General features: G+C 40.0%; 1 protein-coding gene across 16 annotated transcripts in view; it reads right to left on the bottom strand.

Moving 5' to 3' along the window:
- Positions 1 to 1,897: 1,897 nt before the first annotated feature.
- The window catches only part of ubap2l (ubiquitin associated protein 2-like), a 53,119-nt gene continuing 30,184 nt past the window's right edge, over positions 1,898 to 24,832 (bottom strand). For 6 of the 16 annotated variants that reach the window (XM_061897463.1, XM_061897467.1, XM_061897474.1 and 3 more), the window contains 7 exons: positions 13,815 to 13,896; positions 13,510 to 13,736; positions 13,334 to 13,439; positions 9,346 to 9,486; positions 8,833 to 8,900; positions 3,291 to 3,503; positions 1,898 to 3,215 (listed from right to left, as the gene is read on the bottom strand). In XM_061897463.1, coding sequence (XP_061753447.1) covers positions 3,123 to 3,215; positions 3,291 to 3,503; positions 8,833 to 8,900; positions 9,346 to 9,486; positions 13,334 to 13,439; positions 13,510 to 13,736; positions 13,815 to 13,896 — 930 coding nt within the window. In that variant the 3' untranslated portion in view covers positions 1,898 to 3,122. The remainder of the gene's footprint in view (positions 3,216 to 3,290; positions 3,504 to 8,832; positions 8,901 to 9,345; positions 9,487 to 13,333; positions 13,440 to 13,509; positions 13,737 to 13,814; positions 13,897 to 24,832) is intronic. The other 10 variants (XM_061897472.1, XM_061897479.1, XM_061897473.1 and 7 more) reach the window with 6 other exon arrangements.

Below are 24,832 nucleotides of genomic sequence, written 5' to 3'. Positions count from 1 at the left end.
CCGATCTTTAGAAAGCATCGACACTCAAAACATCATTTGCAAACTTCCATTACCCAAATAGGTGAAATTAGATAATCTCCCACAGCACACCAGACTGTATCTCACAACACACAGTGGCTGAAAAACACTGCGTTAATGTACAGACACACAATCGTATGAGAATTGCTGATTTAAAAGCAGTGAAATTATTACAGTTATGTTCTGTTGAAATGTCTTAAAAGTATTAATAACCATTCATATTTGACTGAATTATGCTGATAGTATATAATTCTACCATGAATTGATTTACGTGGACCCCGACTTAAACAAGTTAAAAAAAGTATTTCGGGTGTTACCATTTGGTGGTCAATCTTACGGAATATGTACTGAACTGTGCAATCTACTGATAAAAGTCTCAATCAATCAACAGTATACAATTCTGGAAGAGAGCAAGAATACGGTTCCTAATATGTAAATGACATGCCATCAGCATGCGACTGTGAATTGTTCCTGTTTGCGGATGACTCACCCCTGCTGGTATCCGGAAGGGACAAGTCACAGGTGGAACAAATCCTCAGTGCTGAACTCCTTAATATTTGCACCTGGTTCGCTGACAATAAGCTATCCATACACTTAGGTAAAACAGAATTCATCCTATTTGGGTCCCACATCAACCTTAAGAAAGTCAGTGACTGCACTATAAAAGTGGGTGACATTGTTATCACCAGGAAAGATGAGATCACCTACCTAGGTTCCATTCGAGAGGCTAATCTTTCCTGTGATAAAATGGCAACCAAGATAATCAAAAAGGTCAACCAAAGAACGAGATTCCTCTACAGAATCTCCTCTCTGGTCAACAAAAGCACCTTGAAGATTCTAGCGGGAACTCTCAATCAACCCTTTATCGATTACGCTTGCACCTCCTGGTACCCCAGCACCTCCAAAACCCTCAATCTAGACTCCAAACATCCCAGAACAAGCTAGATCGGTTACTTTTAGACCTCCAGCCCAGATCACACCTCACTCCAACCCACTTATCAAAAGTGGGCTGGCTCAGGGTGGAGGACAGAGTAAAACAACTTGCACTGAGCCTAGTCTATAAAATCCGCTACACCTCCCTGATACCGAAGTACATGTCAAACTACTTCCTTAACGTAAATGACCGCCATAACCACAACACCAGGGGGAGCTCCACAAACGACGTTAAACCCAGATTCCGATCTAACAAAGGTCTTAACTCATTTTCTTTCTATGCCACATCAATGTGGAGTGCACTCCCAACAGGTGTAAAAGTAAGTGCATCAATACCCTCCTTCAAAACCGCTCTAAAACAACACCTCCAGGCAACTTCAACCCTTTACTAATACCCTCCTCCCTTCACATCCCATCTGCCCGGATTGTAAATATCCATCCATCCATTTTCTACCGCTCATTCCCTTTCGGGGTCGCGGGGGGCGCTGGCGCCTATCTCAGCTACAATCGGGCAGAAGGCGGGGTACACCCTGGACAAGTCGCAAATGTATTTCTAATGTATATACTTGTTCTTATGCTATCTGAACTCACTATGTTCTCTGTACATATCCTACTAAGTAAGACCTACACTGTTTCAATGTCCATTTCTCTGTTGATGCAATTGTTGACTGACATACTGATATCAACCAAAGCTCCTCATTCCACCCCCCGGGTTGTAAATAATTAAATGTATATACTATGATGATCAACTTGTGTGATGACTGTATTATGCTGATAGTATATATTTGTACCATGATTTGATTAACATGGACCCCGACTTAAACAAGTTGAAAAACTTATTCGGGTGTTACCATTTAGTGGTCAATTGTACGGAATGTGTACTGAACTGTGAAATCTACTAATAAAAGTTTCAAACAATCAAAAATAAAGCTGGAGGAAACAAGTGTGGATTTCAAAGACATTCACATCCAAAAAATGATGAAAATGTCTTTCCCTTGTTTATTTAATATTTATATATTGTACAAAATAAAAATAAAAAGATGCAAACATAAATCTAACAAGGTCTGCAAGGATTTGGAGAAGAAAGCAAACAGGCACTACAGTACTTTTTTGTTTTATGTATGTACAAGACAAGTTTACCCATTTACATTTTTCTTAAAATGCACAGTACAAAAAGAAAAATAAATCACTGACAAAAAAAGCCCCATAAGTACAATTCTGTCCATCAGTATTGGATTCTGTAAGTTTTCCTTAAAATGTGCATGGAGAGAAGGCGCAATGAAACTAGGGGAGTGGTGGGGTTGGGAGGTTGGGTCTCGGAAACTAAAAGACAACACACAGGAAGGCAGACTGGGTGTGTATTGGCTCGGGAAGGATCCTCTAACTTGTCTTGCAGAATACGTGTTACACGACATTATTCATCATTAATGGTAACAGTTACTGTACATGTGGTTTATGGGGGATTTTTCTTCGTTAACATTATGAAAAACAAAAAAGTCTGCGCTCGGTAAAAAAAAAAAAAAATCCACGGTACACAACCCCCCTCCCCATGTGTGTACAGACATGCACGCAATCACATGATGAACACACTTTCCTCATCATTCCAGTCTGCTGAGCTTGCTTTATAAGTCTTCATATATATTTATATATATACCTATATTTAGTAAAAAATACATTTCGCAACTCTACCAATTGAGAGAATTGTTTCTTCAAAAAAACTTAAAAATGACATAAAAATAGGGGAGGGAATAAATTGAGCAAATTAATAGTTTGTGGGGGGTGGGGGTTGCCACCACTACTACCTTCTTGTTTTTACTTCATTCCTCCAGATTAGTAAAAAAAAAAAAAAACAGCAGGGGAGTAGAGACCACAACAAAAAGAACCATAAAAGGTGAACATTTGACATATGGAAATAAATGGAAGTAAGAGGGTGGTGGCAGGGTGGGCAGGTTAACAAAACCCACTCAAATTTTTTGCTCCAGCCTCCTCTGTCTAAGCCCCTCCCATCCCTTCCCAGCTTTGTGACAGGGTTCTCGGCCCAGCACAAACTTTGTGGGAAGAAAAAAGACGGGCGGGGTTCTCAGCAGGTGGAATTTCTACACAATGAGATATGATGAGCCCCTCCCCAATTCTCATGAAGAAAAATGGCAAAGGGGCTCATGGTATGGATGTTAGTTGGCCCCCCAGCTGTAATTGTATGCAGGCTTGTTGATCTGAGACTTTTGCTGAATGGATGCGTTCTGATTGCGCTGGCCAGTGCCGCTCTGTTGACACAAAAATGAATCAGCTTTCACTGTTGCCACATTGTAATATAACATGTTCCTCTGTGTATTACGCACAGGAAAGTCATTTACCTGTCCGTCTTGCTGCATGTGGTGGTGCAAGATCTGGGAATGGGGCTGCTGATGCGGTGCCAGGATGTGCATGAAGGGCGGTGGGGCATAGCCCGCCGCAGCCGGGGTGTTGATGGGTCCCCCGCTTCCCATAGCTGCTGGCAGGCTGAAGGAAGCGGCTGGCGTGCCGGCGTGGAAACCCTGCTTCTCAAATGATTGCTGCAGGGTTGAGATGAGAGGAATGGAGTGTTAGTATATTGTGACTGTGGGGACAGGGACCGACACTTGCTGTATGAATCAAACTTTATAGAGTAGTCCTTGCATAGCAGTACACCATTGACTGTCAACACAGCCAATATTGTGTAAATAAAAAACACAAGTGAGTACACCTCAACATGAATATGTTCATATTGCGTGCTTGGAATTGATCACAGCTGCACAGGTTGTTACTGGAATTTTCTTGCACTCTTCCATGATGACATCACGTGTAGATGTTAACACCTTGCACTCATCCATCTTCGTTCCTTCCTTTCGCTTGAGGATACCTCACATGTAGTGGTGTAACGGTACGTGTATTTGTAATGAAACGTTTCGGTACGGGGGTTTCGGTTTGGTGCGGAGGAGTACCGAACGAGTTCCACACGTAGATATGAAGTAGCCGCCTATGCTAAAGTCTTAACAAGCTGCTCCGTTCTGCTTCTGTCTGTACACAGCACCCTGCATTGTCCCTCCCACACAACCATCTGATTGGTTACATACAAAGCCAATCAGCAATGCGTATTCAGAGCGCATGTCGTCAGCGTTTCAGCGTCGAGCAGCTAGTTGTTTAGCAGGTGAGCAGCGGACTCTCCCCAAATATACTACACTTCCAAGTCAACTACTTTCCAAACATCACTATGAGCCCGTTGACCTAGAAACAAACTTCAGCTCAGCTCACTCGCAGTCCTGGCTTTAGGTGAAGGCTAGTTAGCTTTTAGCATAACGTTAGCTCATTCTGCGGTGTGGGAGTGTGTTACGGATAATGTTGATTGAGGTGTGTTGAAGCAGCAAAAAAGGACATTATTTACATAATAAAAAATCAACTACAGGCTTCCCCAATGCTGTAATAAATTAAGCATGATGAGTTGACTGGAAACTGTTTAATGTTGCACTTTTATTTGTAGAAGAAAAGTTGTGTCATTTTATTTCATCTAAGCAACAACTTGAGGCAGTTTAATGTGGATTAACGTGGGCAGAATTATTATAGTGTTCCCAATGTTAAAAAGATCAAGTTAAATTTGTTAAATAAATAACCAAAAAAATGTATATTTTGTTGTTTTCTTACTCTACCGAAAATGAACCGAACCGTAATTTTTGTGTACCGTTACACCTCTAGTGCTCAATTTTTCGTATTTTGTATTCTCCTGACGCCACGTTAAATATGCACGACTCGAAGTGCTGGTCAAGCGAGCGTCAGCTGTCAAAACGTTCATGGCGCTAGTCCTGCAACTCCAGTCAACTACAATGCTTAACACACTTATGTTTACAGCTATTATTAATGTGATGTTAAAGTAACAGTAGAATGGAAAAAAAAACCATTTATAACACCAAAACACTTACAAAGTTTGCAAGTAAGTAGATATGATCAAAAAAGCATCAGTGTCACAGACACTCCCAAACCATTTTGAGAGATAATGAGCAAGCCAGTCATGTGATCCGTGACCTAGAGGTAGATACCATAGATTCCTTTTCCATCAACAACAATGCAAATCTTGCAGACTTTGTGACAACCAACGACAATTACTTTGGAAAAAATTCTAGTCCATAGATTTATATTTTCTAGCCTGAATATAGGGAAGATGAGCTCCAAGTCTTAGAAGCTGTGTGCTAAACAGATCCTGCTTTAGTGAAATACTGTAGCAGGGATGGCAAACATTCGGCCCGTGAGCGAACAAGTTATACTCGGCCAGCGAGGGGAGTTTTTTGGCAAGTATAAATATGAATTTTTTAGTGAAAGAAACTTATGTTCTAAATGTGTCCACTGGGTGATGCAATAGCAATTCTTTGTATCCCCTGCAGCAAAATCCCACATGGCTACCAAGAGGGCGGAGCTATGAGCAATGTTAAGATAGCGAAAACATGTTTGGTCAGTGCGTACTTATGGTGCTTATTAGTGATAGTAATGATACAAAATGTGGACAATTACATTCATGCCTTAATTGTCAAGGATGTTGTTGGTAAAGTAACCTGAGACATTTTTACCCAAATCAATGCTTTTGATAATCTGTACATTCTGTGTTGTACTTATGACTGGGGACACATATTCTGGGCGCACATAAATGTGCTGAAATAGTATGGATACCCTTCTAACTTCATGTGTGATTATTAAATAAGTCCAAATTCACAAGTTTTGTTGGAGATTATACTAGATATGTACAGAATAAACCACGTTTTAGTACATCCATTGCCGAAAATTAGTAAATTACATTAACAAAATCCTGTAATTTGATTTTGATATGATTAATTTAATCTTCTAAAAGATTAAAAATAAACATCAATGGGAGAATTTTAAAACTCTGCCAGACTCAATTTGCCCTATTTGAAAGATGAATATTATTACATAATTTATTCAGCAAGTATAAATAACGACATATGAAAACAGAATACTATCAACTGCTACATTTAATAGAAAAAAATATTTTTTGGTCTAGTTTTAAACAATCCAAAGTTGTCTTTATTTTTAATTTATCATGCCAGGATGTTATCAGTGCAGCCCACTTGGGTATAGATTTTTCTCATGCCTTAATTGTCAAGGATGTTGTTGGTAAAGTAACCTGAGACATTTCTACCCAAATCAATGCTTTTGATAATCTGTACATTCCGTGTTGAATATATGACTGGGGACACATTTTCTGGGTGCACATAAATGTGCTGAAATAGTATGGATACCCTTCTAACCTTATGTGTGATTATTAAATGAGTACAAATTCACAAGTTTTGTTGGAGATTATACTAGACATGTACAGAATAAACCACATGATGTTAGTACATCAGTTGCCGAAAATTAGAAAATTACATTAACAAAATCCTGTAATTTGATTTTGATATGATTAATTTAATCTTCTGAAAGTTTAAAAATAAACATCAATGGGAGCATTTTAAAACTCTGCCTGACTCAATTTCCCCTATTTGAAAGATGAATATTATTACATAATTTATTCAGCAAGTATAAATAACGACAAATGAAAACCGAATACTATTAACTGCTACATTTAAGAGTAAAAACTATTTTTTGGTCTATTTTTAAACAATCCAAAGTTGTCTTTATTTTTAAGTTATTATGCCAGGATGTTACCAGTCCAGCCCACTTGGGTATGGCCCCTGAACTAAAACGAGTTTGACACCCCTGCACTAGAGCATTAATTGATTAACGTGGACCCCGACTTAAACAAGTTGAAAAACTTATACGGGTGTTACCAATTAGTGGTCAATTGTACGGAATATGTATTGAACTGTGCAATCTACTAATAAAAGTATCAATCAATCAATCAATCAAAAGCATCGTGTAGCAGTATGGGTAAGTACTAAAAAAGAAATACGAACATAGTAAAACGATTGCTTAATGTACAATGTCTACCCTTACTTCGATGATGAGGATGTTCATATCGTCCCATTGAGATGCAGAATTAATCATAATCCAGACAGGATTAAAATATAAATTTTCTGCCTGCAGGCACCATTTTAGGTTGTTGTGTGTTTGTCTCCATTTTTGGGTATAAATTGAATGTCACAGATGAATAAATTCTAGATTAATTGCTAATCATCCTACTACCCAGGTGAGAGACATGATTTCTAATCTTGAATAATTTACGAGCTGAGATGCGATGCAGCAGCAGGACATCGGCCTGCTATATGCTGCAGCGTAACTCAAATATTAACACTGAATTGGTAGTCTTCTTACTCTTGGTTTCAATAATTATATCTACCATATTTTTCGGACTATAAATCGCAGTTTTTTTCATAGTTTGGCCGGGGGTGCGACATATACTACGGAGCGACTTGTGTGAAATTATTAACACATTACCGTAAAATATCAAAACACATTATCTCATTCGCGGAAGTATATGCTTTATGCTACTGCCGTAGCTATTAAAATGGATAATTTCATTGTTGGCGGTAACTTATAAAAACTGAGAAGGGTTGAACAAAAATGGCACCGAAAAGGAAATCATGTACTGCAGATTACAAGCTGGACGTAGTGAAATATGCAGCAGAAAACGACAAGAGGAAGCAGCGCATACTTTTGGAGTTGGCAGACTTGTTTAGAAGCGACATCGAGGAAGAACGTTTCATCGGATTTATCGATTAGGAGTGACAGATTGTTTGGTAAACGTATGGCATGTTCTATATGTTATAGTTATTTGAATGACTCTTACCATAATATGTTACAATAACATACCAGGCACGTTGTCAGTTGGTTATTTATGCGTCATATAACGTACACTTATTCAGCCTGTTGTTCACGATTCGTTATGTTAAATTTCCTTTCAAATGTTCATTCTTGATGTTGGATTTTATCAAATAAATTTCCCCCAAAAATGACTTATACTCCAGCTGTTTTTTTCCTTCCTTATTATGCATTTTTGGCCGGTGCGACGTATACTCCGGAGCAACTTATAATCCAAAAAATACGGTAACCAACTTACAGTTCGACAGGATAAACCTTGATAATGCCTAGTGATCTATGCCTTGTGAATCGATATTGCAAAATTTTTAATGCATCAGGCCATAATTGTTTTACTTAGCAGTAACATTTAATGCTCTAATGCAGTGGTTCTCAACCTTTTTTCAGTGATGTACCCCCTGTGAACATTTTTTTTATATTCAAGTACCCCCTAATCAGAGCATAGCAATTTTGGTTGAAAAAAAGAGATAAAGAAGTAAAATCATCAGTTTCTGATTCATTAAATTGTATAACAGTGCAAAATATTTGTAGTGGTCTTTCTTGATCTATTTGGAAAAAAAGATATAAAAAACACTAAAAACTTGTTGAAAAATAAACAAGTGATTCAATTATAAATAAATATTTCTACACATAGAAGTAATCAACTTAAAGTGCCCTCTTTGGGGATTGTAATAGAGATCCATGTGGATTCATGAACATAATTCTAAACATTTCTTCACAAAAAAAGAAATATTTAACATCAATATTTATGGAACATGTCCACAAAAAATCTAGCTGTCAACACTGAACATTGCATTGTTGCATTTCTTTTCACAGTTGATGAACTTACATTCATATTTTGTTGAAGTATTTTTCAATAAATATATTTATAAAGGATTTTTGAACTGTTGCTATTTTTAGAATATTTTTAAAAAATCTCACGTACCCCTTGGCATACCTTCAAGTACCCCCAGGGGTACGCGTACCCCCATTTGAGAACCACTGCTCTAATGTATACCTGATTGTATTGTTATTAGTACTGTTACTATATAAAAAGGCTCCTGAGATTTAAGTAATTTACTCATTTATTAGCGTTACTATGGTTGTAATGTCATCATTACTTGCCTGTGTCTTTGTGTAAACAGAACCTGAAATATCAGGTACTCCGGTGTTACTTGACGTCACAGAGACTCCTGGAGATGGGAAAAGAAAGAGAAAATCAATACTGGGCAAATCATCAAAAGCTTTTTGACCACATTCCCAGAATACATGTCTCTTTCTGGAAAAAAAATGATAATTGGGAAGCATCGAGTGTTTGACAGTTGATGGAAAATGAGATGAAGAAGGGGGGAGGGAGAAGGAGCAAGAGAGCTGTAGCAGCACACCACATCCAGTAAACAATGTCAAGTCTGACTCTGTGGTTGACTGCTGGGGTTTTTACTCTTAAAACACACTATACCCCTGTGTTAAACTGGAGATGCAGAACAGGGTCAACAAAACAGGAAGCACACATGGTGGACGGTAAGCATAGCAGGCATAGCGTGATGCTCTTCACCACAATAAGGCGCAAAGAACAAAAAAAAAAAGTAGGTGAGTGAGGCGATTGGTGACATTAGCTTTAAATTTGGCACCACTCACCGACTCCAGGCCCAGTGACAGAGCTGGCTGGCTTGTTTTGTGCAGAAGCGACGGCGGCAGCAGCAGCGGCGGCAACGGCATTGCCATATCCGCCCTTACAGAAATCCCCACTCCCTGAAGCCTGGCCCACATCCTCATAGCCTGCAACAGTCAAGACACACAGCCACAGCCCACAGCGTTAAGACACACCAGGCGAGGTGGGGACCAAGTAGGGGGGTGGGGATAGACCTTTCTTAGATAGCACTTGCAAATTTGCTATATCACATCTACAGCATGGGCCATACGGTGTCCAAAAACAAACTTGGCACCTATAGCAGTAATGTTGACGGTCATTTTGCAAGTGCTGTGTGAGCCAGGTCTGAGGATGAAGAGGTGAGGTGGTAGAGCAGGCAGGTTGTGTGTGGGAAGGTGGAAAGTGAGCTGGAGTGACGGCAGAAAGCAGCAGCAGCAACGCCACAACAAAACAAAAACTTGCCACTGATTGTGATTAAGCGTTATACTGGTGTTATTGTTTTCATAAGAGGAAAAATAAATACCATGGGGAGCCTCTCAGAACCTCTTCAGAGAATTGGCCACAATAAAACAAAATCCTCTAACTATATGGAAATTACACTACACTGATCTATATAATTTAAAAAAAAATCTGATTAATGCAAAAAGTCAAAGACAATATGAATGAAATATATTTTGTGTGTATTTTTTACAAATAGTTTGATACAGAAGAATAGATTTTCCAAGAATTCTGCATATGCTCTGTGCACGGCAAGCAACAACCCCTGAGACTGGAAGGTCGTGAGTTCAAACCCCGGCCGAGTCATAACAAAGACTATAAAAATGGGACCCATTGCCTCCCTGTTTGGCACTCAGCATTAAGGGTTGGATTTGGGGGTTAAATCACCAAATTATTCCTGAGCTCGGCCACCACTGCTGCTCACTGTTCCACTCACCTCCCAGGAGGTGAACATGGGGGTGGGTCAAATGCCTAGGATAATTTCACCACACCTCGTGTGTGTTTGACTATTGTTGGGAATTTAACTTTTAAATGATGGAATCACCAGTCTTGGAGGATGTTCCGTTTGTTTTGTTTTTTTTTAGAAAAAGAGCAGATAACAGATATGACACAAAACTAGTAATTCCAAATGGCAGCTCTCTGGCTTTAAGAAAACACTAACGTAAATCAAGAACATACATTGTAGCAGTATAACATTTTAGATCAAGAAGTGTGAAAAAATTATGGAATCACTCAATTTACTATAATTTACTTTATTTAAAGTTACGGAATCATGAAAAACCAAACAGAAAAAAACACAGTCCAACACATCACTAGTACTTTGTTGCACCACCTCTGGCTTTTATAACAGTTTGCAGTCTCTGAGGAATGGACTTAAGTGACAGACAGTACACTTACTCAATCTTGCTACAACTTTCTGATTGCTGTTGTCAAATCAGCTTTGCATTTTGGAATGGACCATTTTCTTCAATTTCCAAGAGATTTTCAATTGGAACCAGACTATTTGCAGGCCATGACATTGACCTTAGATATCTTTCTTCAAGGAACGTTTTTACAGTTTTTGCTCTATGAAAAGATAGATTATCCTCTTGAAAAATAATGTCATCATTCTCAAACATCCTTTCGATTGATGGAATGAGAAATTACTGCCCAAAATGTCAAAGTAAACTTGTGCATTTATCGAAGATTTAATGACAACCATCTCATCTCCCCAGTGCCATTATCTGACATGAAGACCTATATCATCAATGACTGTAGACATTTGCATGTTTTCTTTTGGCAGTCAGTCTCCATAAATCTCATTGGAACAGCACCACAGAAAAGTTCCTGCATCATCACCTCACAGATTTGCAATTAATCACTCAATATGAAACTCATCCAGCCATCCATAATTCACAATTGATTTTCCTTAGCCTATCGTAACCATGTGTTTTTCTGTTTAGTCGTTTGACAGCTTTCATTTAGCATTTTTCCAATGAAATCTAAATTTTAAAAAATCCTTCAGGTGGTTTCTTACAGTTTGGTCACTGACGGTGACACACATTTGTTTTGCCTCGCATCGCAAGACATACTGCTTTAACTTTTCCGTCGCTACCAGTATGCTTGCCTTTTACAACCTTCCCATGTTTGTATTTCAGATTTTGGACACCGCTGACTGAACAATTAACATCTTTAGCAACACATTGCATGATGATTTACCTTCTTGAAGAAGTTTGATATTCCTGTCCTATGTTTCAATTGAGATCGCTTGTGTGGGAATCATGATTCATGTCTATCCACCAGGTGCAAAAGCTCTCCACGCCGTGAACACAAGTATTAAACTGCATACTAATAAACATAAATAATCTGATGGAGGCGTCATCTCCGAAAAAAAAAATTCAGGGTGATTTAACAATATTTTTGTTAGAAATGAGTGATTCCATACATTTTTCACTGCTTGATCGAAAAATGTAACTTTTACAGACTACCATATTTTTATTTTATTTAATTTTAGTGTTTCTTAAAGTCAGAAAGTTGCCATTTGAAATTACTTAGTTATGCATCAGTTGTTTATTTTAAAAATAAACAAATGATTGTACATCCTCCAAGTCGTCCATCATTTTGCCAGGGCTTGTTGTTCAAATGCAGAGCCGTGTATAGAAAGAGTATGGCCAACTCGGTTTCAAAGTTGGTAGCAAACAAGGCGAGTGTGAGGGGCTTTTGACCGATCAGAGAGATTATGGCCAGAGGATCTCCTAAATCAGTGGATCTCAAACGTTTTAGTTAATGTTAAAGTACCAATGATTGTCACACACACATTAGGTGTGGTGAAATTTGTCCTCTGCATTTGACCCATCCCCTTGATCACCCCCTGGGAAGTGAGCGGAGCAGTGGGCAGCAGCGTTGCCGCGCCCGGGAATCATTTATGGTGATTTAACCCTCAATTCCAACCCTTGATGCTGAGTGCCAACCAAGGAGGCATTGGGTCCCATTTTTTTTTTATAGTCTTTGGTATGACTCGGCCGGGGTTTGAACTCCCAACCTACCGATCTCAGGGCGGACACTCCAACCACTAGGCCACTGAGCGGGACACCTCTCAGTGGCCTAGTGGTTTTACTAGTGGTTTTACTTAGGTAGTACTTGGTTTTCACCAAGTACTACCTCAAAACACTTGGCTCTCCAAGTACCACCATTATGACCAATATTAAAATACAGTAGGTGCAAGTATTCATTAAAAACAAGGCAGTGGTTTTATTTAACAAGTACATGTAATACTTAGGCTACTGTACAATACACAGTTTGAACAGTAGCATTTGAACATAGGAAAATAAAACACTGTACTTCAATCAAGTGATTATTCGGCATACAACTAAATGGAGCTTGTGTACCAAATTTTGAGAATTACTGTCCTAAATAATTGGTCAAAAGCTCCTTATGTGACTACCGTTCACCATGTTAACTACCAACTTTGAAATAGACTTGGCCATACTCAAATGTAATCAACAGCACCTCTACTGGTTGCAGACAGATTTTGCAATTTATTTGTCTTCAATTACAGTTAAACAATTAATTCAACACTATTATTGGTAATTAATTCATCCACTAATCAATTAAAATGCTCATCCATTAAATAGGATGTATTTTTACTTATCAAAATGAAATGAGACAAGCAAGCAAATGAAGTTCAGCAAAATCATAACAGTCTAAGCCCAGCTATGATAAACAAAGAGCTGCCTTCAAGCTTTCTAAAGCCTGTTTGAAGGGCAGTCACGTCTTGTGTCAAGGCCAAAAACAGCGAAACCAACCAGACAACGACAAGACGCAAACGCAAAGTCTAAAAATAAACTTATGATTCACGCGTTTGGTCAAGATGAAACAAATCGTGACATTGAAGACTGAGTGGTACTGCAGCAATCCACTGACACAATGCTGCACAAACATCTTTTCAAATAATTTCATACAGCCTTAAAATCAAGTATCTACGTCATGGTAGCTCACCAGTGCTGTATCCGTGGGAACCATAGCCACTAGGCTGCTGGAAGGGTGTGGCTGAGGCGTTGACGCCGACATTCACTCCATGCTGCTTTGCCGAGGTAGGAGCCACCTGGGAGGAGGAAGGAAGTATTCCTTACTTTGCTTTGATTCAGAAATCATTTAGTCGACTTTGTGTGTACCATTCTCACCGGGAACACAGCCGGACCGTACTGGAAGGTGTTGGGCAGGCCAGGCATGCCAGTGTAGTATGGGAGGCTTGTGTAGCTGTAGCCAGGTGGCAGCCCTGGGTTAAGGAAAGGCTGCTGGGTCGAGTGGTGCGTCTGGGTCTGGTTCTGCTGCGTCTGAGCTAGTGTGGTGGCTGGGGCCGGTGAGGACGCATCCCCTCGACCAAACTTGGATAAGTCACCTGGAGAGAACGGGTATCATTTGTGTCGCATCAAGCCAAAGCAAAGATGCTGATGTATTAAGTGGGAGGGTGGCTCACCAGAATAAGGGTTGTTTGTCATGCTGGCCTCTCTCCCAGTCAGTGCTGTTGTTGGGGTTGCAAAGGGAATGCTGTAATAATCCTAAAATAACAAAAAAAGAATGATAAAAATATTTACACACACATGCAAATTCTCTGTCAACAAATGTCGAGAATAGAATTGGTCGCAGACATTTATATTTGTCGATAATAGTCGAGATGTCGTCACTATTTTTTTTTCAGGCGCAAGAGGGTCACTCGCAAAAACAACGGCAGTGATAATATTTAAAGTTTGTGGATCCCTTCTAAATTAATGCCTTTCTCATTTTGCAAAGCGGACCTTGTTTTTATGGCAGTACATCTGTGACACACCAGCATTTAAAGCAGAGAAGAAAATGTCGGACATTTGCGGTCTAACTCTCAGTACGAGCGTTAGCTTCCACCTTGCTAACAACAAAAGTGAGACAAAGTTGTGTGAAAAATAACCATTAATTTAGACAAAGTCAGTCAGCTAAACTTTCTCTACATCAATTCATGTACGTTTTAAAGCAGCACTAATTTGCAACGCCGAAAAAGGACCTTTAACAAACACGACAAACAGAGAGAGACCAACAGGTACCAATGTGGCAGTATCATAAGATTAAACATACAATCTATTAAATAGCTGACATTTAAAACATTTATCAAATATAGAATTCTACACATTGAGTCTATTTGCAATGTCGTCAAAAAAGGCACTTAACAAATGCAAAACGCACATGCATGTGCGTGTGAACAGACACACGCACAGAGATATACAGGCAACAATGTGGAGGTATAATAAGATTAAACATAAAATCCATGAAATAGCAAACAATTTGATAATAAATCGAATATGGAATTCTACACATTGAGTCTATTACAGTGCTAAAACTGCCAAGAGTTAATAGTCAATATACCAGTGTGCAGCTTGTTAACATTACAAAATGCCTTTCTTTAGTAGTCATTTGAATTTTTGGAACAGCTGAATGAGCAGCACAGTTGCAGTATAAATATTTATGAATTAATTACCGGTAGTCATATTTGTTGTTCGCAAGCACATGCCTAAAATAACTTAAACTGCAAAGCTGCATATAGAAGTCGCTGGAAAAATTTGAGAAAGTAAATGTGTACGCTGTATTATCTGATTAGCTGTATTATCTGATTAGTTGACTAATCGTTGACTAGTCAACTATCAAGGTAATATTTAAAAAACATGTGTATGTATATATATATATATATATATACATATATATATATATATATATATATACACACACACACTCAAATTTGAGAAAGTAAATGTGTACGCTGTATTATCTGATTAGCTGTATTATCTGAATAGTTGACTAATCGTTGACTAATCAACTATCAAGGTAATATTTAAAAAACGTATATATATACATATATATATATATATATATATATACATATATATATATATACACACACACACACACACACACACACACACACACACACACACACACAAAACCAGTGAAGTTGGCACGTTGTGTAATTTGTAAATTAAAACAGAATACAACAATTTGAAAATACTTTTCAACTTATATTCAATTGATTAGACTGCAAAGACAAAATATTAAATGTTAAACTGAAAAAATAGATTTTTTTTTGCAAATAATCATTATCAATCAATCAATCAATGTTTACTTATATAGCCCTAAATCACTGGTGTCTCAAAGGGCTGCACAAACCACCACGACATCCTTGGTAGGCCCACATAAGGGCAAGGAAAACTCACACCCAGTGGGACATTGGTGACAATAATGACCCAGTGGGACGTCGGTGACAATGATGACTATGAGAACCTTAGAGAGGAGGAAAGCAATGGATGTCGAGCGGGTTCAACATGATACTGTGAAAGTTCAATCCACAATGGATCCAACACAGTCGCGAGAGTCCAGTCCAAAGCGGATCCAACACAACAGCAAGAGTCCCGTTCACAGCGGAGCCAGCAGGAAACCATCCCAAGCGGAGGCGGATCAGCAGCGCAGAGATGTCCCCAGCCGATACACAGGCAAGCAGTACATGGCCACCGGATCGGACCGGACCCCCTCCACAAGGGAGAGTGGGACATAGAAGAAAAAGAAAAGAAACAGCAGATCAACTGGTCTAAAAAGGGAGTCTATTTAAAGGCTAGAGTATACAAATGAGTTTTAAGGTGACACTTAAATGCTTCTACTGAGGTGGCATCTCGAACTGTTACCGGGAGGGCATTCCAGAGTACTGGAGCCCGAACGGAAAACGCTCTATAGCCCGCAGACTTTTTTTGGGCTTTGGAATCACTAACAAGCCAGAGTCCTTTGAACGCAGATTTCTTGCCGGGACATATGGTACAATACAATCGGCAAGATAGGATGGAGCTAGACCGTGTAGTATTTTATACGTAAGTAGTAAAACCTTAAAGTCACATCTTAAGTGCACAGGAAGCCAGTGCAGGTGAGCCAGTACAGGCGTAATGTGATCAAACTTTCTTGTTCTTGTCAAAAGTCTAGCAGCCGCATTTTGTACCAACTGTAATCTTTTAATGCTAGACATGGGGAGACCCGAAAATAATACGTTACAGTAGTCAAGGCGAGACGTAACAAACGCATGGATAATGATCTCAGCGTCTTTAGTGGACAGAATGGAGCGAATTTTAGCGATATTACGGAGATGAAAGAAGGCCGTTTTAGTAACGCTTTTAATGTGTGCCTCAAAGGAGAGAGTTGGGTCAAAGATAATACCCAGATTCTTTAATTGTTTGGTTGTCAAATGTTAGAGTTGTATTATTAAATAGAGTTCGGTGTCTAGCAGGACCGATAATCAGCATTTCCGTTTTTTTGGCGTTGAGTTGAGAAAAAGTAGCGGACATCCATTGTTTAATTTCATTAAGACACGCCTCCAGCTGACTACAATCCGGCGTGTTGGTCAGCTTTAGGGGCATGTAGAGTTGGGTGTCATCAGCATAACAGTGAAAGCTAATACCGTATTTGCGTATGATGTCACCTAGCGGCAGCATGTAGATGCTGAAGAGTGCAGGGCCAAGGACCGAACCCTGGGGAACTCCACACGTTACCTTAACGTAGTCCGAGGTCACATTGTTATGGGAGACACACTGCATCCTATCAGTAAGATAAGAGTTAAACCAAGACTAAGTCTGACATACCAATTCGTGTTTTGATACGTTCTAATAAAATATTATGATCGAAAGCAGCGCTAAGATCGAGGAGCAGCAACATAGATGACGCATCAGAATCCATCGTTAGCAATAGATCATTAGTCATTTTTGCGAGGGCTGTCTCCGTGGAGTGATTTGCCCTGAAACCGGATTGAAAGGTTTCACATAGATTGTTAGACGCTAAGTGTTCATTTAACTGCTCCGCAACCATTTTTTCAAGAATTTTTGAAATAAAGGGAAGGTGAGACACCGGTCGGTAGTTTACCATGAGGTCAGGATCGAGGTTAGGTCTTTTAAGAAGAGGATGAATAACCGCTTTTTTGAATGCTAGGGGAACAGTGCCCGAGGAGAGTGATAAGTTTATAATATTTAGCACTGATGGACCTAATAATACAAAGAGCTCCTTGATCAGTTTCCCAGGAAGAGGGTCAAGTAAGCATGTTGTCTGTTTTATTCCATTTACACGTTGTAACAATTCCTCTAATGTTATTTCCTCAAAACGAGAGAAACTATTTTGGAGGGCAGTATCCGCCGTATATACCATCGTATCAGTGTTAATAGAACTCCGTTGTAGCTGGGACGCATTGTCTTTAATCTCCTTTCTAATGACTTCAATTTTCTTACTAAAGAATTGCATAAAGTCATCAGCTGAGTGGGTTGAGCTACTGGAAGGGGTCCCTTGTTGGGTTAGCGATGCTACCGCACTAAACAAAAATTTAGGATCGTTTTTATTACGGTGGATGAGATTTGAGTAATATTTAGCTTTAGCTAAGGTAAGCATGCGTTTATAAGTTATTAAACCATCACTCCATGCTTGATGGTGCACCTCAAGTTTAATCGTGCGCCATTTGCGTTCCAGCTTTCTACATAATAATTTCTGAGCTCTAGTTTCTTCTGTAAACCACGGGGTGCGCTTTTTTGGAGCCTTTTTTAACTTTAGCGGTGCTATGTTATCAATGGTTTCGCGCAGGGCGTCGTTAAAGTTGTTAGTGAGGTTATCAATAGAGCCCACATACTTTGGGAATGGTGCCATTAGTAGTAGGTCAGCAAGAGTTGTCGTTGTGGCCGTATTAATGTTGCGGCTGCTATAGCAGTTATTATTATTATTAGTTTGACGAACATGCGTATGAACCTCGAATTTTATAAGGTAATGATCGGACAATACTTTAGTATACGGGAGTATCGTAACTTTGGAAACGGTGATACCCCTGACAAGCACTAGGTCTATCGTATTACCGTTGCGATGCGTGGGTTCATTTATTATTTGTGTGAGACCACAGCTATCAATTACAGTCTGGAGCGCTACGCACGGTGGGTCCGATGGGGTATTCATATGGATATTAAAGTCCCCCATTATGATTATATTATCGGCGTGTGTCACTAGATCAGCAACGAACTCTGAGAATTCATTGATAAAGTCCGAATAGGGCCCTGGGGGGCGGTAGATAACAGCCAGGTGTAGAGGCAGCGGTGTGACAGACCTCATAGTAAGCACCTCAAACGATTTATATTTATTATTTATGTTAGGACTAAGGTTAAAGTTTTCGTTGTATATTAGTGCGACCCCCCCACCCCTTTTAAGCGGACGGGCAATATGCGCATGTGTAAAGTTAGGAGGACATGCCTCATTTAGCGCAAAAAAGTTGTTTGGTTTAAGCCAGGTTTCGCTGAGACCAATGACGTTAAGATTGTTGTCTCTGATAATATCATTAACTAATAACGTTTTGGGAGACAATGATCTTATGTTTAAAAAACCTATATTATAGGTAGTGGGCTGTTTTAGGGAGTTTTTGATCAGATTATCCGTAGTAGCAATATTAATAATGTTGTGTTTATTATGCCCAGTGCATTTAGTATAGTCACGATCATTAACTTAGAATTTAATGGCAGCAACACATTGCAAAAAAGTTGGCACTGGGGCATTTTTACCACTGTCTTACATGGCCTTTCCTTTTAACAACACTCCGTAAACGTTTGGGAACTGAGCAGACCAATTTTTGAAGCTTTTTAGGTGGAATTCTTTCCCATTCTTGCTTGATGTACAGCTTAAGTTGTTCAACAGTCCGGGGTCTCCGTTGTGGTATTTTAGGCTTCATAATGCGCCACACATTTTCAATGGGAGACAGGTCTAGATTACAAGCAGGCCAGTCGAGTACTCGCACTCTTTTGCTATGAAGCCACGCTGTTGTAACACGTGGCTTGGCATTGTTTTGCTGAAATAAGCAGGGGCGTCATGATAACATTGGCTGGATGGCAACATATGTTGCTCCAAAACCTGTACGTACCTTTCATCATTAAAGGTGCCTTCACAGATGTGCAAGTTACCCATGCCTTGGGCACTAATACAGCCCCATACCATCACAGATGTTGGCTTTTAAACTTTGCGCCTAAAACCAGCCGGATGGGTTTTTTCCTCTTTGTTCCAAACGACAAAACGTCCACAGTTTCCAAATTTCAAAAATAATTTGAAATGTGGACTCGTCAGACCACGAAACACTTTTAAATAAATGATAAATGGGTTGTACTTGTTAACATGTTTCTCCATATACTGGGTTAACGCATGCGCAGTGTTTATGGGCGGGATACGGAGTTAACGCATGCGCAATATTGATGGGCGGGAAGGAAAAAGTGTTTCCGGTTTTTCCTCTGTGCAGCAGTTGATTAAAAGTCGTGAACCAGAATAGACGTGTTTATTCACCCATATTTAACATTGGTAGCAGAGGATGGTTGAGGATGGCTGCAAACTATAAAATACCGCCGAGGTTTGACAAGTGCAAGCCATACGAGTGCTCGAAAAATGAAGTTAACATTTGGATGCGCGTTACAGAACTCAATAAGAAAAAGCAAGCACTAGCAGTGGCTTTGGGACTTGAAGGGAGAGCCAGAGAAATCGCAATGGAGATATCTGCGGAGGAGTTGGACAATGACAACGGTATGACGACATTATTTGCAAAAGTGGATGACGTTTTCCTGAAAGAGGAAAAGGATCGCGAATACAAAGCGTACACGTACTTCGACCGCATCACCAAAAATATTTCCGTTTCAATGGTGGACTATAATATTGACTTCGAACAGCGCTACAACCGGATGAAAATGTACATTATGACACTCCCTTATGCGGTGTTAGGCTTCAAACTTCTTGACACAGCCTGCCTCGAGGAGAAAGACAGGCAGCTAGCACTGACGGCTAACACGGAGCTAAGCTTCTCATCAATGAAGTCAGCTCTCAAACGGATATTCGGAGGTAAAACAACGGGCAAGTCAAGCGAGATACAACTGAACCAGGACGCAGCTTTCCTTACAGAACAGCCAAAATGGAGAGGAAGACCAAACACACCGTTTCCACGTGGTCAAACCCACTGGATAAGTACGGTAAACGATCACGATGTGCCGTCTGTCAAAGCACATGCCACTGGGCAAAGGACTGCCCGCACAAAAAGCACGAACAGGTAAGATTGACTGAAAATGACAATTTGGATGAAGTTAATATCACGCTGTTAACGAATGATCCCCAGTCTAAAGCTGAGATTTTTATGACTGAAGCAGCAAGCTCAGCGATCATAGACACCGCCTGTACTCGCACAGTGTGTGGAGAAAAGTGGCTTGAAGGTTTTGTACATAATCTCAATGAAAACCAGGTAAATAAGCTAAGAAGTACAGAAAGGTCTAGCAACAGACTGTTTCGTTTTGGAGATGGAAATGTGATTCATTCCACCAGAAAAGTGCATCTACCTGTTTAATAGGATGGACAAAGTGTAACATTGAGACAGAAGTTGTCAAAGTCGATATTCCACTCCTGCTGAGTAAAACATCATTAAAAAAGGCAGGAACTACGTTAGACATAGAAAACGACAGGGTAGTGATGTTTAAGCAGCAGATACCTCTTCAGTTTACCAGCTCAGGACATTACTGTGTAGACATAAGAGACAAAGATGACATGGAATGTCAGATTCAAGATTTATTTTCTGAAGATGAAGTCCTGATTGTAACAGAAAACATGTCCACAATCGAGAAGAACAAGGTCCTCCTCAAACTTCACAAACAATTTGGCCATGCATCAGCAGATCGCCTGCATAGGCTAATTCAAAGTTCAGGGAACAAAGACCAGGACTGTCTCAGTATTTTGCAACAAATAGTGGATGCATGTCAAACGTGCCAAAGATATAGCAAGACAAAGCCAAAGCCAGCTGTTGGTTTGCCTCTTGCTTCGGAATACAATGAAACTGTGGCGGTGGACCTGCACGAGCTCGAGTCAGGCATTTGGTATTTACATATAATGGACCATCTCACACGTTTCAGCGCTGGAAATATTGTGAAAACCAAGAAATTTTCGGTAATTGTCAACTCTTTCATCCACACATGGATAAGTGTCCATGGTCCTCCCAAGAAGCTCTTCAGTGACAACGGAGGAGAATTTAACAATGAAGAGTTCAGGGACATGGCAGAAAACTTCAATATCGAGATCAAGACAACCGCAGGATACAGCCCATGGAGCAACGGACTGTTGGAACGTCATAATCAGACACTCACGAACATCATCCAGAAAGTTAAACACGAAAAAGATTGTGACTGGAGCACTGCCTTGGACTGGGCCTTAATGGCTAAGAACTGCATGCACAGTGTACATGGTTATAGTCCACATCAACTGGTATTTGGTCAAAATCCTAATCTTCCCAATGTATTGGTAAATGAGCTACCTGCACTAGAGGGCACTACAGTGAGCACAAGAGTAAGAGAACACATATCAGCTTTGCATGCCTCAAGGAAGGCTTTCACTGAAGTTGAATGTTCAGAGAGGATAAGAAGGGCATTAAAAAAACAGCTTAGACACACAGATGAAAAATATGAGACAGGAGAAAAGGTTTACTATAAACGAGGAGATAGTGCAGAGTGGAAGGGACCAGGAGTGGTGATTGCTCAAGATGGAGCTGTTGTGTTTGTAAGACATGGAGGTATTCTCGTTAGAGTTCATCACTCACGACTTAAAAAGGTGCACACACAGACTAAAGACAAGGAAATTACACAAAGTAAAGTTCACACTGAAACAGGATGTGAAAAACATGAAGAAAACATAACCACTGATACTGACACAGATGCTTTACACAGACCATCATGTAGCTCAGATAATGAAAAAAACACAGACAGTGAAGGTGAACATGACAGTGATGGAGAGGGAAACAAGTGAAGGTGTAATTCAAAGTGATGCACCTCAAATGAATCACAGTCCCTGTGATAATCTTCTCCCTGCTTCTAATGTGAAGTTAAAAACAGGACAGATTGTAACTTTCGTGAAAAGAGATACAAGTGTAACATGTAAGGCTAAAGTACTCAGTAGAGCAGGTAAAGCAACAGGAACCTATAAAAACTGGTATAATGTGCAGCATATTGAGCCTGATGGCAGTACTGGACTAAAAGAGGCTGTTGACATGTCGTGTGTACAGCATCTTAAAACTGAGTAAGCTGTCGGGGAGGCTGATGTACTCATAACAAAAGACATATCATTTGATGCAGCCAAACAGGCAGAGATAGAAAGCTGGAAAAGCAATAATGTTTTTGAAGAGACTGAAAATACAGGACAAAAGTGTATCTCCACTAGGTGGGTCTGTAGTCTCAAAGAAAGTGACACTTGGTATTATACCCAAAGCCAGACTTGTAGCAAGGGGGTTTGAAGAACTTAATTTAAAAAATCTACAAAAAGATTCACCAACCTGTGCTTCTGAATCTCTAAGGCTACTGCTAAGTGTCATTTGTCAAAATCATTGGAAAGTCCTTTCCATGGACATTAAGTCTGCCTTTTTACAGGGTATGGAGTTGTCGAGAGACCTTTATGTCAACCTTCTTCCAGAAGCTGACTGTAAGGGGGTTATTTGGAAACTAAAGAAGTGTGTGTATGGGCTTGCTGATGCATCTCTCTATTGGTACATCAAGGTGAAGGAAATCATGCTGAGCACAGGTGGTAAAGTGTCACAGGTAGACCCAGCAGTATTTTATTGGCTGGACGATGAAAACACAGTGACAGGTGTACTCGCATGTCATGTGGATGATTTTATGTGGGCAGGCTCATCAAACTTTTCAGAAAATGTGATCCCTAAACTGAAGTCTGAGTTCCAAGTGGGACGTGAGGAACATGACAATTTCTGCTATTTGGGAATGGACATTGAAACTGTTAATGATTCTGTACAGTTGCATCAGCACAGCTACATTGAAAGTCTGCACCCCATTCACTTACAGCCAGTCCGAGCTCTAGAAAGAGATGCTCCTCTTAATGAAACAGAAAAAGAACAACTCAGATCAAAGATAGGACAGATACTCTGGGTTGCAAAACAGACAAGACCTGATGTAATGTTTGAATCTTGTGGTCTGGCATCTAGTCTAAAGAATGAGACTGTGCAATCAATTCACAATGCTAATAAGTTAGTTCGTAAACTTAAAGCTGAAAAAGTGACTTTAAAATTTCAACATTTGGGAAATGATACTGCCTTAAACCTAACTGTATTCAGCGATACTTCATTAGGAAATCTTCCTGATGGAGGTACACAAGGGGGCATGTTGATCACCCTAATGGGAAAAGGAGGTAAATTCTCCCCCCTTTTCTGGCAGTCCAAGAGAATTCGACGTGTGGTGCGAAGCACCCTTGCCGGAGAAACTCTGGCCATGTCGGATGGAATAGACAATGCAGTGTTTCTTGCCACCCTTTATTCTGAGCTCACTGCTGGCACCGCTGGTCTAAATGCTCCGGCGTTAGTTTGTGTGACTGATAATCATTCCCTCTATGATGCTCTTCAATCAACAAAACAGGTAACAGAGAAAAGGCTTCGGTTAGATATAAGTGGCATCAAAGAACTTATTCACAACAAAAAAATACAAAAGGTGCTTTGGTCAGCAACAAAAGCTCAACTGGCTGACTGTCTTACGAAAAAGGGGGCATCACCCTTGATGCTTTTGAAAGCATTGAGTGAAAGAAAATGGATTCTTACCTAAGTTGATTGTATTGTTTCTGTTGTTTAAAAAGACATGTATTTGTTCATAAGAAACATGTGCTATTTAATTTTTTGTATATAAAAGATAGGGAGATTGTTAACATGTTTCTCCATATACTGGGTTAACGCATGCGCAATGTTGATGGGCGGGAAGGAAAAAGTGTTTCCGGTTTTTCCTCTGTGCAGCAGTTGATTAAAAGTTGTGAACCAGAATAGACATCGTGTTTATTCACCCATATTTAACAGTACTTGTATAGCGCTTTTCTACCATTAAGGTAATCAAAGCGCTTTGACACTACTTCCACATTTAGCCATTCACACACACACATTCACACACTGATGGAGGGAGCTGCCATGCAAGGCGCTAACCAGCACCCATCAGGAGCAAGGGTGAAGTGTTTTGCTCAGGACACAACGGACGTGACGAGGTTGGTACTAGGTGGGGATTGAACCAGCGACCCTCAGGTTGGGCACGGCCACTCTCCCACTTCGCCACGCCATCCCACTTTGCATCAGTCCATCTTAGATGAGCTGGCAGCGTTTCTGGGTGTTGTTGATAAACGGATTTCACTTTTCATAGTAGGCTTTTAACATGCACTTACAGATGTAGCGACAAATTGTAGTTACTGACAGTGGTTTTCTGAAGTGTTCCTGAGCCCATGTCGTGACAACCTTTACACACCGATGTCGCTTTTTGATGCACTACTGCCTGAGTGATCGAAGGTCCGTAATATCATTGCTTACGTGCAATGATTTTTCCAGATTCTCTGAACCTTTTGATGATATTACAGACCGTAGATGGTGAAATCCCTAAATTACTTGCAATAGCTCGTTGAAAAATGCTGTTCTTAAACTGTTCG

The sequence above is a fragment of the Nerophis ophidion genome, linkage group LG04 (genome assembly GCF_033978795.1).
Source record: "Nerophis ophidion isolate RoL-2023_Sa linkage group LG04, RoL_Noph_v1.0, whole genome shotgun sequence".
Lineage (NCBI taxonomy): Eukaryota > Metazoa > Chordata > Actinopteri > Syngnathiformes > Syngnathidae > Nerophis > Nerophis ophidion.
Note: the sequence above shows the minus strand (reverse complement) of the source record. Positions and strands in the feature narration are given on the sequence as shown.